Source organism: Molothrus aeneus, chromosome 18 (assembly GCF_037042795.1).
Source record: "Molothrus aeneus isolate 106 chromosome 18, BPBGC_Maene_1.0, whole genome shotgun sequence".
Classification (NCBI taxonomy): Eukaryota; Metazoa; Chordata; class Aves; order Passeriformes; family Icteridae; genus Molothrus; species Molothrus aeneus.
In genome coordinates, this window is record NC_089663.1 from 8,737,532 (window position 1) to 8,754,713 (window position 17,182).

A 17,182-nucleotide genomic window follows, 5' to 3' on the forward strand; every position below is an offset into this window, starting at 1 on the left:
AAACTATACATAGGGAGTGTTAGGGGAAAAAAAAGTCTAGAAAACCCATTTTATATTACAATTACAAATATCAGATAATCTCATAGTTAATCTATGTTTAAAATACTACATAGAATTATTAGTTAATACAGGACAAACCACCTTACAAAACTCCTGAACTCTCAGGAGTGTGCAATAACTAAGAAAAAGGAAAACTTCTACTGTGTGAATTTTTTAGCCACTTCTATACTCAAAAGCATCCTTCTGAAAGACAGCAGATGCCACATTGTGGATTCTGTACTTACACCATGTCCAGCTGCTTGCCCACAGTGCTCAGTTTATTAAGGTCAACAGAATTTCACATGCATTAATGCACATAAGGAGCATCAGAACATCTTCACCCCCAGCGCAGTGAGCAAGCCCTGCCTGCAGTAACAGCAGCACTGGGATACCCAGAGAAAGGATCTGGAAGTCTCACCCGTGGGGGGCGATGCTGAATCCTGGCCCGTGCCACTTTCTGCTTGTTAACTATGTTCATTAGCTTGACAGCATCAGCACCTTTCACATACACCACTGGTCTCTTCAGAGGGTCCTCTGAGCCCTGGTTCAGCTAGAACAAAAACAAAAAATAGTCTTCTCAAAAGGCATGTTTCAGGAAAAGCACCTTCCTTCTGGACAATGCAGAGAATGGTTAAGGAGTATGAACGTGGAATTGATTTCAAGCACCTTTGTTCTCTTCTAGCACAGACCTTTAATTAAGTATCCCACAGAATTAAACCTGAATTAAGTGTTTGACTTATGCTGCCTTTTTTAAAATATGATTATTTATGATTTTTTTTAAGATTAAGGACAAGCAAATGCTATCTCTGAACAGCCTCTTTAACTTAGCTGCATCATGTATCAGTGCAGATATTAATACTGTAATGTCAAACCTCAGAATGAAGAAGAATAAAAATCTGCACATTCAAAAAAAATTGTCCCTGCTATGTTTTATCAATCTTTCAATTTCAACATTATTCACATGGAAATTTCTTCACATGGAAATTATTCATGGAAATTTCTTTCTGAACAATCTTATATCAGAGTCCTGTCTTTCAGGTTCTTTGTACCTAGCTAAGTTAAGTTACTAATTTCTGATGTTTAACTCTACAAAGTCATTCAAAATTACTTGAATTCTAGCAATGATGAGACTTACTGATTGCAGGATGGAGGGGGCCTCAAAGTCTAAATCATTTGAGTAGACCACATAATTCACCCTGAAACTTCCTTCCAGGTCCAGCTATGTTTTGTCAAAAAGGTCAGATCATAGAATCAGAAAATAATGTGTGTGGGAAGGTATGTCATGAGCCCTCATGGTCAAGGCAGGGTCAACTATGACATCAAATCAGGCTGCTCACAACTTTATCCACTCAGATGTTGAAAACCTGCAAGTGTGGAGAACGTGCAACTTCTCTGGCCAACAAATCCAGAACAACAATCTGCTAAATTATGCACCAGAGAGTGTTATAACTACACAAGAGAATTGTTCTGTTAAAAAACAGCACCAACACAATAAATTCATACAGCTTATTCTGACTGACAAGTAAAATATGAATGCAGAGGCTGGTTGACAAAAAACAAGCAATGCACTGACAAGCTGATGGAAATGGTACAGGGAAAAGGAATGAGATGACAGGAATGGGAGCAAATAGAACAAGAATATCTTATGGCTGAGGTTAACATATCTGCATTGTTGAGAGCTACCTGTTAGTTCTGGCTAAACCATGCAGAAATTATTAGCTGACTGGTCCATCATCCTGATGAAAGGATTCAAACTGACCAGATGATGATAACAGATTTCATTGAGACTTTTTAAAATTGATTCTCCCTAGTATTTGACAGATTTTCTGAGAACACTGATCAAACTACTTTTAAGGCAGGTGTCTTGTGATGAGCTGAAAACTAACTGCAGTATCCAGGGGTCCTATGTGTCTACAAGCCTTGCTGGCCTAGGGCCAAATCCAATCACTGTCCTTCCATTCCCACATGCACTCTCTCTCATGATTTCTTGCTCAACAGAGAATTTTCCCAGTTCCTCAGTCATTTTTGCACATTGTCAGACTCTTGCTATAACCATGCTGCTCTGGGTGCTGTTACTCCTCTTCAAATATGCAAAAGTAAAACTAAGAAACAAGTCAGACTTCAGAGAGCATTTCTAAAAATAAAAGTTTCATTCTTAATTTACAGTAAAAAATACTCAGATCAATGGGAATAAAACCCATTTAGGCAAAGTCCTTTTATCTGGCATCTACCAAATTATCTGAGGACAATTCTTCTGGTCAGGCCTGCCTCCAATTGCTGTTCACTGACTGGCAGGAGGGGACTGCCTTTCATCATACTCCACTCCTCCTTTTCAAAGAAATCTCCTTTATTTGTTCTAGTGCTTGGTAACAAGCATACATGAGAAAACTTCCTAAACAGCTGCCCTCAGTGTCTTAGGATATTTCCATTTGAACCAAAGATAGCCCAGATTACCTCATGTCAGTTTTCCCTCCATGTTATCTGTCATTGTTTTCCACAATTCCATTATGAGTGCCAAAATGGTATTTATTTTAAAGACAAATTACTTAGCACCCCAATGTCAAAGGTTCTGAAAAGCTTTAGATGAGAATCAAAATCCATTAAAAACAAGCATCCAGAGCAGCATGAGAACAGAGCCAATCCAGTAACTGTGACTTTTAGAGTATGAAAGTTACATCCAGTCATTGCTCTCCTGTTTGCCAGTGTTTCCACAGGCTACTGCTCTTTCATCTAACAGAGCCTACTCACTGTGTCAGCTACTGCTCTAAGCCACTAACCTCCTTCCATTTTATTGGTACACCCAAAATATTCAAACATCCACTAGACTAGTTTCCCAGCTCTTGAGGACAGATGCACCCAGTTTATTATTTATAATCAAGCAAGGAAAGCTTTTGTTGTTAAGAGGGAAAAGAGCAAGAGACAGTAACTCAGCTTCCCAAGTCCAGAGCAGGGTGGCTGAAAGTAACCAGAAGCTGTAATACAGAGTTAAAAAATACAAAATGACAGATCACATCTTTGTAAGGAGATCTTTGCTGCATAGAGAAGGGGAGGAAAAATATCCCTGTGAATATTTTCAAGATCAAGGCTGCAACTTTGATGCACATGCAGACCACAGTACTCAAAGCATCCATTGCACAGGATCTTCTGCATTCTTTTGTCCAACAGATTTCAGAATTAAAGCCAGCTTCTTTAATGTAAACATTAATGATCTCTCTTTTCCCCCAAGAAGTACAGGCTGCACTTAAAAACCTTCAGCTCCACTTGTTTCTGCTGTAACAGAAACAGCAGTTTTGTTTCAAGACAAAACAGAACTAAACCAAATGCAGACTATTTTTGTGCTTATGTTTCTTCACTGAAATAACCCAAAATTAGCTGAAGTATGCTAAAGCCTTTCATAGGGCTATTACCTCACCCACTTCAAATAAAAAGACGAAAGTTATAACAAGACTTGGAAAAAGAAGAAAAACCCTGCTTGTCCACAAAATACATAGGCAGAAATCATCAGCTGTAAATGAGAAAGAAATGGTTATAAGCTTTAAAAAGAAACTTGTTTAGAATCAGGTTTGAAAGTTGTTTCACAATCTCAAAAATAGCAGCTGTTCAACAACACTATTGATCACAGGCTGGATAGGCCAAACATCCTGTGTTTTGTACACAGAGCTGAGCAAAGAAAACCTCCTTGATTAGATAATGGGCCACAAAAAATTTCCCTCCATCCTCTTTCAAAACCGTAATCCCAGACCTGGATTCTGGATTCTAGCAAAAGCAAGAAGAAAAATCTAACTCCCCAAAGTTTTCCCATTCTGCCAGGTTCCCAACACCTGCATTGCTTCCTGCCTGGCATTGCTGCATACCTGATCAATGGCATCTGGGTTTTCAGAAACATCAAAGATGACCGCTGTGGCTCCTCGCTGTACTGCTCGTTTTGCCTGCAATAAGAAAGAGAGCATCCTCAGTCCCACCCCAAAAGATAACTTCTTAACTCAAAAATTACTCCCTCTCCTCACCTCCAGATACAAAACTTAACATTTTGTGTTTCTGTGTAGTTAAAACAAATGACAGGACAATTACAAACAGGAGTTCCTGAACCAGCATGGAATGTAGTTAAACTTCACTACAGCTTCTACAGTGTCTCTGCTCCTTCCTTCTCAAACTCTTCTTTCAACAACCTTTTAAAGGAATTCAAATGAGATTTAGATCCTCCAAAGACTTTAAGTAGAAGAATTTTTTAAAATTTATATTATTTTCCCTCCATTTTACCTGGAAGTGCCATTAAAAACCATCTTCCCTGTGACTTGGAGTGGAGACAAGCTCACTAGTGTAGAAAATTAAGGTGGACAGGATTCTTTATACTTTTTCAGTGTCATTCTCACAAACTAGGATGTCACAATCTCAAAATGTGCCTCAGAGAATACTGCTTTTTCTGACCATCAGAGGTCAGAACTGTTGCATACGTTTCTTATGCTGATCAGAGCTATGTAAGTGCACAGCTTTTCATCAACTACAGTCCAAACCTGGAGTTACCAACTGCACAGAGAAGGCATTAGAAGATACTAAAATCCTCTGGGATAGAGAAAACAAGGCTAACACAGGGGTTTTATCCTGCTTCTGCCAGTGTGTCTCTGTATGTACTGTTCAAATGTTGCTCAATGGCTCCACAAAGCAGACATTCCCAGTAACTTTTCAAAATCCTATTGCCTTTATGGACACAGAATATAAGAAATTATTTCTCCAAGCAATGACAGCTATCACCACCACAGTACTAAACAAGAAGGCACTGGCCCTCCACAGAGACTACCAAAACTTGAACTTATATTGAGACATAAGAAAAACAAATAAAAGTAATAAATTATGAAACATTACTCAGCAGTTTCCTGGAAAAATGTTGGCCAATACAGAGAACTTGGTTTGAATATATAAATATCACTTGCTTTGCTCTATTCTCGTATTTTATTTTAAATCAAAAAGGCCCATCAGACAGCACATGAGGGAAACCAACTCCCAAATTAGAGCTTTTTCTCAGCCCACCAGGTATTTGTCCCCTTTGAAGTCAGCACACCTGGTTAATGACTAAGAACTGTTGGGGAGGAAGAGTTGAAAGGAATCCACCACCCATTCTCCTTTGCAGTAGCCCTGAGGTGAGGGCTCATGCAGGTTTCCCTAGAAGCAGCCCTCACAGACACACGCTGCTTATTGAACTGCTCAGGCTATTTAGATTGCTTTTTCAGGATGATCAGTCAACAAGCAGGGCCCCTTGATCTCTGAACAGATTTTAAAAGAGATTTTGCAGATCAGCGCTGATAAAAACTCCTAAATTGGGTGCATACACTGAACGAGCAACAAGTTTCCACCAGCAGGTTTTAAGAAAGGAAAAGCACCGAGTAAAAAAGAAAATTATGCTGCGGAGTTTAATGGCAAATAGGGGTGTCTCGTGTGGCCATCATGCCAAGTGTGGGGCTCATTTCACCGGGGCCAAAGGGGGTTCGTTTCACCGGGGCCAAGCCCGGCTCGTTTCACTGGGGCCAAAGGAGGTTCGTTTCACCGGGGCCAAAGGGGGTTCGTTTCACTAGGGCCAAAGGGGGTTCGTTTCACCGGGGCCAAGCCGGGCTCGTTCACCGCGCCCCGCGAGGCTCCGGCCGCCTTCCCCCCGTTCGCCCGGCCCGCGGCCCTGAGGGCCCAGCGGCCGCGCACAGCGCCCCCCTGCGGCCGCAGCGCCCCCGCGCCGGAAACGCCGCCTGTCCCCGGCCACGGAGGGGAGAGGAAGGGGCCGGGGCCGCGGAGAGAGCGGGGAAACGCGGGTTTACTGGCGTTTAAATGCTGATAGCCAAGAAAAGCCGCTGCTGCCTGGAGGTTTGCTCCAGCCAAACTTCCTCTGCCGGAGGCGCGGAGCACTCCTGCACAAGGTGCTAAAGAGGCACGGCCCGCAGCGGGAGCTGGGCCCAGCCCTCTCCGGCGGGCTCGAGGCCCCGGCCCCGCGGCCTGCGGGCCGCCCGACGGACCAGGTTCCGCTGGCCACAGATCAGAGCGCGGCTGCCTCCGCCTCCCCCGCCTCCAGCTCGGCTGTAAAACCGGGCACTGTGGAGGGAGGACAGCAGGGCGAGCGGCCGCGATCACCTCTGCTCGCTAGGCATTGCCCTCCTTGCTGGAGCGCACCTGTGACCGGGGCTCCGGGCAACCCGAAACACCTGCGGGCACGGCCGCTCCTTCTGCATCCCCGAAAATGCCGCAGGAGAGTTAAAGTCAAAACGTCTTTGAAAATACCCTGTCCACTCCTCAGTAATCAGGGCAGCTCAAAATAGCACAGCAATGTTAAGTCCCACTTAAAATAATGCCAGTCTGTAATAGGCACGTGATTTTTTTCTTTTTGGGCTAGCCAGCATTTAGACTCCCTCAAATCATTTTTCTAAGCAAAGTGACCAAACCTACATCAAAAATAAACACAAGCTGGATGAGAGGGAAAAATAAGCTCATACTTTTACATTTATAATACTTGTGGGAAACAATCAGACATTTCCACAATTCAATTCCCATTCATTTGCCAGACCTATTTCTTTCTGTGATTGTCTTCTGTGGCTTAAAACAAATGGCTATCACTATGTATCAGTATTCTTCCCCTTTTGTAAAGACTAATAGAAAACAAACAAAAAAAAGGTAATTGCACTTCTCATAATTCAAGTGATCACTTTGTTCATAGCGACAACCACCTCTCAGTCCCTCTCTGTGTTCAGAATCTAGAGTTTATGCTACTACAGAACAATGGACATTACCAATAAAATGCACATTAAATACTGTCTCAGATGAAAATCTGGCAGAATTTACTAGACCTTGTAATCTAGGTAAGATAAGAGGATTTGCATGTGACAGAGCCACAAGAAAAATACCTCTCCACATCTCCAAGCCTGAGGAATTTTAAATTATTACCTCAAAGAACACCAGAAAGATTTTAAGAGCTTTGCACTACCTCCCTGTGGGCCAGGCAAATACAATAAGGAAGTAACAACTTCCTTGATGAGGCAAACTTTCATCCCAAGGGACCAGATAATTATTAAACAGGTGCACTGTTCCTCTCGTTCACTCAAGTCAGGTGGGACAGCAACAATCAAACAGTAATGTTCAGCTCCTTCCTGACATCTTGAAGGACTTTTCATGCTTGCACAAATGAACATGGCAAGCATCTCCTCCCCTCTTCTTTCTAGTATGGTTTCATTCCAATTATTGTTTCAATTAGAATGCAACAGTGGAGAAACCATCCTAAGAAAAGCCGCTTAACAAGATTCCCCTCTAAGAGAAAAATCATACCAACAACATCAGCCTTATTCATTACATTTACTTCTTTGCCAGAGTTAGAATTCCCTGACAATATCCAGCAGCATTTGCACCTGAGGACATGACACTTTAATCTAATGGATTTCAGAGAGTGAATAAATTACAGATGAGAGAAAGACCGAGGCTTAAACTATAGGTGGGGAGATCAAAGTTCATTAAGCACTGCAAGCTCTGCCATTTACATCAACATAGTAATGCATTACACATCTATTAAGAGAGTACCTTTTGCTGAAAATGGCTATTGGCAGAGCCAGATTACTACTTATAAATAAACTTTTTAAAGTTAACATCCTGGATAATACTGATGGACTGAAGGGAAAAAAGTATGCTTTAAAAGTATTGGCTGCCTGTATAAGCCACAGACATATCCTGGTGGTATAAAATGACCTTCTCACAGATGTTTTTACATTAAAAACTACCTAGCCCTCCTTCCTGGATTTGTTCACCCAACTCTACGTATTATCTTCTTAGAACTTAGTACACTCTAGTTAACAAATATTAATTATAATTATGGTATGTGCTACATGAGCAGGTAGATTTATTCCCTGGGTTAAGAAACTCACAAAGCTGGGGAAGAGGAGGTTGGGCAATGGTTTAAGGAATAACCAGTACAAATGCCAGTAAACTCCTTTTAGCAAACTATTCCATTGGGTGTCAGCATTATTAGCTTGTCCTCCAAAATGAGGACACAGTACACAGAGAACAGTCCTATGGATCCCGAAAGCAAAATGCTGCTAGAACTAAGGGTAACAGCACAGCTCCAACAGGTATAAGAACAGCTTTTTCCCACTGCCATTCCTTTTTTCAGTACATCTTGGTTTTTGGGGCAGAAAATATGGTATTACTCTAAATCAGTGCACGGACTGTTGAACAGAGCAGTCAATAAAATTGATTTGTATGTCCTTATTTAACTGACAACTGACCCAGCCTGAATTTTCTCTGTCAGTTTTTGAAGGTTTTTTTCCCCTTCAGTTTCTCTATGAACTAATAATTATTGAACTTGAGGCATATTTTCTGGATATGCCCAGCCCATCAGTTAGATCCAATGGTCTCTGTCAGATGTCTCTACATGGTGGAGTCAGTGGCCATTAATCTGACAAAAGAGTGGGATTATGCAAGCAGTGTTAAGTGGAACGTTTTTCATAGCTGATTCTATCATCAGCTGTCTTCTGGTGCTTTGAAATAAGAGAAGTCAGCCTCTCACCCAGTGTACTGGTAACACATGAGCAACACTCAGTGGCATGCAACTTGCAAACTCTGTGACTGCAAGGAACAAGATTTTCAATGAAAAGCTGCAGTTTCTTGTTTTACTGCTCTGGAAAATCAGTTCAAGGATTTCAACAATCTTGACTGCTAGGGAATACAGCTGAAGGAATAAGGTTTCCATCTGCAATATTTCACCAAAATAAATGATGGGTATAGCAACTCAGTGGTCTTGGTCTTCTCTTGAGCAGACTCAAAAGTAACAAAGTCTATTCCAATATCAATTGATTTGCACCTGTTTTCTCTATATCAAGTGACACCACAAAGATACAGACAATATTACTGAGATATTATACAGATTATGCTGTACCACGTTCTATAATATTGGCTTTTGTAGTAGAGGTTTGCTGTGGTTGTGTGGTTAAACTATAACACTTCTGCAGACTTGTCTTCATTACTTTTTTTTTTTAATTTTTATATTAGCAGAGGACAAGTTTGGTGCTGAAACAAGCATTAGGAGCCTACCTTATCAGGGTTTCACTTTCTGCAGTTTTGAGAAAACCTCAGTTAAGTGTGGACAAACCCAGGAACTCCTAATGATGAGGAGACCACTGGTTCTTACATAAATGCATGAAGAATCTGCAGGTTGTGACAAGGAGATGTTGCCACTGCCACTTTGCCATTCCAGTCAGCTGAAATGTATTCTGACCCTGATGCTCTCAAAGCCCTAAACTTCTTCAGGAGAGAGGAATACCTTAAAAAACCCTATTAAAACAAGCAGTGGGTATGAACTGCACCCCCATTCTATGGATGGCAGCACTAGATTTTCAGAAATGGCATCACATGAAGCTAGGCAATAACATCCAAACCTGCTCATCATTAAGAACCCTACATAAAACCCACAGCACTGTGTAAATACACCTTTTCTTTGCAACTGTGAAAATGCAAAAACCTTTTTCTCTCAGAGCTACACAGAATACAAACAACATCTGAACAATCCAGGCCTCTCTCTTTTCTCCCCCCACACTGCTATCAGGTTCAATCAATCACAAAAAAATACCTTGTCCCTTGAACCAACACTGGAGCTAGCAAGCCAGGCCACAGGCCAATTCTGCAGGGCAGAGGAGGAAGGAGAAAAGGACAGCCATCTACTTTGCAAACAGCACAAGTTACAAATTAACCAACTGATGCTTCAGACCTGTTAATGTACAATTCCCTGGTAATTCCAGAAACTCAGTTAAGCCAAGCATAAACAGGATGCCATTTCAAACCTTTTCTGAGATAATGAAACTGCTGTCTGAATATTTCTGTCTGAAAACAAAGGCAGAGAATCAAACCAAGACAGTCAAATTCCCATATATCACACCAGCAGAAAACTCCTTCCTGACTGGAATACTCAAATTCTCTGGCACCTTGAGATATGATTTATACATATGCCCTATAGATTCTGAATTACACAGCATTACAACAGTTGCTTACCAATTAAGAGGTATAGAAAGTGTGAAGCAGCATTTTAAAATTTAAAAGCATCATCACAATTTAAAACCAATGTATATTTCAGTAAATTAAAAAAAGGAACCTTAAAAAGCAGTTTTGAAAAAACTATCACCTCATGCCAGACATAATCACGTCAACAATATATATATATATGTATATATATATATACACACACACACCAGTATGATTCATACCACTTAGTACTGAGAGGCTCTCAGATGGTTTAAATGAAGAACAAGAAAACTAAAGTGTCTCTCTTTTCTGGGGTTAGGGAGAAACGCTGTTATCAGTTCTGAGTCTAGACCGAGTAAAAACAGTAAGAAAAGGACATTTCTTTAATCCTGAACACAGCAAAGCCTGCTGGCTGCACATCTCTTAAGATCCATTTCAGAGTCATGGGACTCGGTCCCAAAGGCTGAGCTCTGCCATCACCATGCTGCAGCCCAGCAGCTTTGTTGCTATGACAAGGCACAGGCACAGAGAGAAGGGTGAGCACTGGGAGGGATCAAAGGAGGGGACTGGGGTCTTGAACTAGATTACATATTCACAGAGAACCTAGCACACTCAGCAAGAAATGGGTGGCTGCATTCAAAATTGATGGTTAACCCCCCTTCAAGCTTTTCCCAGAACTTCTATATACAGTTACCTTTGAAATATAATGGTCACAGGATGAGGATATTTTATGTACTAAGTATGTGCTATATCATAAGCTATAAAATACTACTACAGCCAATCCAGATAATTCTTAACCTTTTCACTGAGGGTGTACTGAAAGTAGATGGATAGAAAAACAAAACAGACCTAAGATAATTGTGTAAACATACATGCAAGCATGTTGTGGTGCTGAAAGAATAAAAAACACAGATATATAAGAAAGCATTGGAGGAGTTGTAAATTAAAGAAACTATTAATGCAGACCACTATAAAAAGGCATCCCTGCAGTACCCAAGCTGTTTAAAAAGAATGTACTGAAGCTCCTCCTATAGGCATGTGCTCTAACTTTAGAATTATAAACTGCTATTTATGTACATCAAAAGGGAAAACAAGGAATTATAAGAATTGTCTTGTATTTAGAATAAGAAGTGGCAAAACTTTTTAAAATTGTTAAAAAGAATTCCACCTAACCTCAGTCAGTGTAATGGGGAATGCTTAGTATCATCTGTCTTGCTTAGCCTCACCCTCAGGAAGCTGACCTTCATCAATAGGTTGGTATCTACTGTGAGCAAGGACATTTTAGAGATAACAAAATAATCTGAGATGATGAAACAATAAATCCATATCTCAATAGTGACAGAAAATGCAGTGCTCTTGGCAGGGTTATTAAGTGCCTGCATGCAATCCCTAACAGTATGTTCAGATAGACATGATATATACCAAGATGAGTTGAGAAGAAGCAAAGGTATTTTCATTTCCACACATATCAAAGTGCTGCAGTCCATTGCCCTGGAGGTTCTGTCCTCTTTGGTAGGGATGAGCATCTGCATCCAAGACTGCAGAAAGGCATCTAAGCCCTACTGAGGTACTTCAATCTTTCTGAATAAACAAAAAATCATGTGGGATTCCCTTGGAATCCAGTAGGATACTGTGAGATCCTCCCTCTCTACTTCTAGAATCAGCTTGGATAGTAAGTTCAATAGTAAAAATCTGCATGGTGGGCCAGTATTCCAGTTTAGCTAGCAACTTTCCACGTTCATGGCTGGCTAATCCAGGATGATATGGCCCTTCTTCCAAACAGTTATCCTCGGTTTTGGATTAGTTTAGTTTCAAGGTCCCAGACTGTGGTGGGCCCTTGTTGTTAGTTTGTTGACTCTGTAAAAAAAAAAATTAAAAAATGAAAAAAAAAAGATAAAAGAAGGGGAAAACAAAAATGAAAAAGGTGGAGGATTTTTGTTACAAAGGGAAACTGGAAACTTCTCTCCACGCAAGCAGAGACATGGCTGTATTGCAGAGGCCTCAGGGCAAGGATTAAAGAAAAACAAAATAGAAACCCTTCCATCTCTAATTAGGGTCTTCATTTGCCAAAGAGCCATTCCACAGCGGGAGGAATTACATTCAAGCCGTTGCTTGGATAACGTCTCCCAGCAGGTTGGCTCCTCAGAACAGGCTACTCTGAGCCAACAATTTCTGGTTACTTGGAGGCAAGCAGCCTGCATATTGTTTTAACTGGCCTGGCTTTTACAGCCAGTTTTGCTGAAGAACAATCTTCTATTCAGAATGCAGAGATAAAAGCTTCACTTGTTTTGAATTTGTCGCCAGTTTCTTTATCCCTTTCTTTTTTTAAACATGGGAATTATAGGTTCTGGAGATTGCATTATTTCCCTTGTAGACTTCAATGTTTTTCTCCCTCTAGCCACTTGATTCTTTGCCAGTGAAGGCTGCTGTCTGGAGTCCAGCCATTCATCAGCCCCTACCTCATCATTAACACTGTGGTGCTGGCGGTCACAGCTCATTGCTGGCGACAGGAAATCCTAACTTGCAAGAGGTTAACCACAGCCCATAAACAGTCAGACTGGCTCATTACACCCTTACACTCAGCTGAAGCGACCCTCTGGGAGTTTCAACACCATCCATGGACCTCAAGTCTATGGATTCTGTGCTCTTTGCAAATACCTCCTCCTCCCAACACCCATTTAAAAGCTCACTATTTGGATCCTCAGTGCTAAGGCCCATCTTCCTATCCCAAAGGGACCAAGTTATTTGAGCATTTTGAAAAATTACATGTCTGTGATGTGTTCTCTTGGCTTACCAGTTGAACAAACCACCAATGGGCCAAGAACTGAGACATTAATGCACTAAAACACATACGTTCTGGTGATATTTTTAATACTCTCTGTGAGAGTTTCATATCCCCACTGAACAGTTCTAAGGCCACAGCAGTGCAAATACTAATAATGTATAATTAATCTGTATAACCTAATTCATGTCACAAACACGTCCAACTCAAATGTTCAAAAACTAACCTGCTAGAATTTTAAGTAGCTCAGTCAGTACTCCCTACACTGACTAAAAAGCACTTCCTACTCATTTTGAGTTCACAGGATGATCACTTGTTTCATTTGGAGTCATTTCCTTGAACTCAGTACAAATGTTAAATCATCATGTTATCCAAAGCCACACCTCTAGATATCACCTGGTCATCAAAAAGATAAAGTGTTTAGAGCAGAAAAACATGTTTTGGCAAATTATCTCAAAGCGGTAGGATATGAAGCACAATTTGTGTAATTTTTTTTTCTCTTTCCTTCCTTTCAGTCTTGTGAAAATCATTGCAAAACATTCCCACTTTATGTCTGTAATTTCTCAGGATCCAGCTTTTTACCACTGTCAATTGTATCTGCCCATTTTTTTTCTGAATATTGGAGTCCCTCTGATGCAGCTCTGGTTACATTCCGAAGTTCTCCAATTTCTTTCAAAGCCTTCTGTCTCCTAGTGCACCAAAATTAGGCATGTCACTCATCTGTGAAGTCCTTAATAATTCCATTCCCTGCCTCCATATCTGCTCCTTATTTTCTTCACTTTCTGGTTCATTTATCTGATTCTGCTTGCCAGGGTTCTTTTGTGCTCATTTCTACACTCCAACACAGCACCATTTACTTGCTCTCTCACTTTTCTGTTTCAAACTCTTGCCACTACGCATTTCTCCTGTTAGAGAAATAGGTAGAGTCTGCATGTAAAACAAAAACAACTCTAAATGTTTGAAAGGCTTCCAAGACACATAGAATAATGAGGGTCCAGAAACTTAAGTGACATAAAGCATTTATATATTATTATTATGATTTGTAAGTGCAGCATGCCTTAAATAATTGTTCCTTAGTCTTTACTCAGCCCTTGACTTCCATTAGTTTCACTGGGAGATCTGACTGAGCTGAACTCCAGTAACACATGTAGTGCAACAACAGCTGCTTCTTTAGCTTAAGGGAGAAGCAGCTGTGCTCCACAGTTGGTTAGAAAGGAGTGAAGATGGTGCTGGGGACTGCTAGGGACTCAACTCTAAAAGTGGCGACTTTTATTTAAAGTAATCAATCCAACAATGGCAAATCTAAGGAGTGCCCAGAGGGAGAAACACGAGAGAGGGCTTTGTTCATGAATAGCTGATGCTTTCCTAACTGTGGAGGCAACATGGAAAGAAAGTTAGTCAAATAATACAGTAACAGACTGCTGGCACTAGTTACCAATGGAAAGAGCTCAGCAGTACCCATGAATGAAAACCCGACAGAGCTACTTCTTCTGAACTGCATAACCTGATTCAGCCCTTGTTTGGCCCTTCCTTTGAGCTCTCTCCTCTTTGGCTTTAATCCAGTTCTTTTCTTTCCTTCTGCATCTTTCACCATACAATCCATGCACAAACCTTTCCTCTCCCCACATTTCAGCTGGCTTGCCTGTCAGTTCTCTTTCCTGTGCTCAGTCTCTCCCTTCTCTCCTCAAAGGGACTGTAGGAATTACAGTGGAAAGCAGAGATGGAATAAGAGGATTTAAAGAGGGAATACATGAGAAAGGTACCTATAAACTCAAGAATTCAGTTATAATGATGACACTGCTGTTTCATGCAGTGGCCAAATGCTCTAACACTCTTAGATGCAGCCTTTCTTCCTTTTTTCTTTCCCATTCAAACCCCCTTCTTCATCTGTTAAAACAGCCTTGTTGCTGGAGTATGGTCTGTGGAGGGTGAACAGGCAAGGAGATGGGAAGCAGAAATACACTGAGCATTTGGCAAAAAAGCTCTTTTTTTTTTTCTTCTTCTTGTTTTTTCTCTGTGCCATTAAGAAAAGCCATCTTCTTCCTGGAAAACCATGTATTATTCCCTCTTCTGATCTCATCTATGCTAGAGTTTTGTTAGAATTCTAGAAGTCACTTTGTCTATATGGTGCAGATGTCTGATTACACTGCTAGCACTGGGGAAGTAAGAAAAATTCATGTCAAAACATAAATGACATCAAAAGTACTTGCACAAATAACAGTATCACTTCAGATATAATTTTAAAATATGTTTTATGGTTGTTTAAAAAGGATTTTAACATTTCAGGTGTCCTGGAGATTATAAATGATGCTGAAGTGGGGAATAACAAGAAACAACCATTATAATATTACAGTACTTATGATGTTCTTTGGTGCTTTGGGAAAATTATAATTTTCTCTTTCTCAATACATTCTTTAGAAAAAAACACAGTAAGGACAAACACAAACATGGCAGGGATTACAATTATATATACTATGTTTTTTTCACAGTAAACCCTAATTTTAGGTAGTGCTAAGATAACAAACCTTGGAAATAAAAAAAAATCAATGCCAAGTTAACGAAGACTCTTAAAGAACATAACTGATTCAGAAAGTCTGAATCCTTAACACTAGCCAGGATGCTATTTTTCCCCATTAAAACTCATATTCCTTTTTCATTACAGAACAATGGGGTTGATAAAAACAATAGTTTTTGTTTTGATCAGGGTTCTGCCATGCTTGACGTTGCAATATAGTTCTGACAGCTGGTCCACAGCCAAAGGAGTCTAGTCTCATTCAAAAAGCTTTCTTCTACTTCATAACAACTTCCTTCTTAACACAGAATGTCTGGGAGTTCAAAACAACCAATATTAAGTTTATACTGCCAAAAAACCTTTCTCAGTCTGTAGTCTGACATACATTTATACCCACACTGCCATCACAAAAAGTAGACCCTTATCTCCTCTTGTTCCTACCCCCACTGGACTCTACACAGTCAGCACAAACCTTCAGGTGAAATAAATAAACCAACCAGCCAAAAAAAATCAATCGTATTATTACTTTTCATTCATATTGATTAAATTTTGCCACTAATTTTTGAGACTACTGCCTCAAAAATAATTACAGATGCTTTTTGGATGCTGTTTGCAAAGAAGAAACACAAGCTAACAAACAGAAGGTAGAAAAGGGTCTCCAAATTGTGGAACAGATACCAAAAAAAGGTTGTCAACAACTTCAATGGATAGAAGAAGTTTTCCTGAAGTGACAATATTTCCTACTGCATGCAGCAAGGACTCAGCACAGGGTACCTTACTGCAGCTGTCACTACCACTTGAAAGTATCTGAACAAGCAAAGTTTTGGAAACATTGACCAATGGTTTTAGGCATGTCTCTCATTAATTTTAGATCTTAATCTATGGCATAGTTCCGTCCTAATTTCTGAACAAGTTTAGCACAGAAGAGCGTTTGCCTAAATTCAATATCCATTTCTACAGGAAATTATCCAAACTGTATATAAAACTATTAATTACAAAGAAACAAAAAGTGTACTTATACTGTCAGCAACCAACCTGAGCACATAACTGATTGCTTAATTTAGGCTATTAATATAAAGGTGTAAGTTGCTTTTGTTTAATTTGCCTTTTTTTATTAGTTTTATTAACTCTGAAAGAAAAAGATTAAAATGGACTCCTCACAGGCCTTCTTGTTTCTCAAGTCTTAGAACAGATCTCTCTTTATTCAGGAACTAAACTACCAACATAGCCCTATAAATTCTTATTTGATTACCTTATAGGAATTTTTATACTTAAACTAAATTGTTAGACAAAAGGTTAGGAATCACAGTTCAACTGTTAAGTCCATTTTCAAGTTATGATGATTTTTGCCCCAGCCTCACTAGTATAATAATAATGATGACATGGTAAAACAAGAGATTCTTCTAGTTAGTACGTGTTTAAATTTTTGTAAATAAGCTCTTAGAAAAGAAGTGAATGGATATTGGAAGAACTGCCAGGAATTTCCTCATATTACAGATTTCTTTCATCTGAAGAAAACAGGAAGCTGTAGTAGCAGGGACATCCTGTCTTTGTTAGGTTATACTCAGATGCACATCCTCAAATACATATATCCTATTAATACAGGAGAAGAGCAGTCCCTGGAAGAGAAAGAAGAACTAAATCCTTTCTTGTGGACTTCAAATCCTGCAGAAAGGGAAAAAGTGCTACTTTTAGAAAATCTTCAGCATTTTCTCGCTATCCTGTACTGAGATTAAAAAACAATGGTATTGCTGAATTGTATTTCAGTGTCTTGACAGATGCAATTTGCTTTGAAAATTACTGGGGTGGGGGAAGAACCGGGGTCTGCATATTGGAGAGGACACGTGCAGCTGCAGTGGATCACAGAATCC

At 40.1% G+C, this 17,182-nt stretch overlaps 1 protein-coding gene across 2 annotated transcripts in view; it reads right to left on the bottom strand.

The window, feature by feature from the left end:
* The window catches only part of ZNRF3 (zinc and ring finger 3), a 66,328-nt gene that overhangs the window by 10,087 nt on the left and 39,059 nt on the right, over positions 1-17,182 (bottom strand). For both annotated transcript variants that reach the window (XM_066562574.1, XM_066562575.1), the window contains exons 3-4: positions 3,894-3,968; positions 458-589 (exon numbers count right to left, since the gene is read on the bottom strand). In XM_066562574.1, coding sequence (XP_066418671.1) covers positions 458-589; positions 3,894-3,968 — 207 coding nt within the window. The remainder of the gene's footprint in view (positions 1-457; positions 590-3,893; positions 3,969-17,182) is intronic.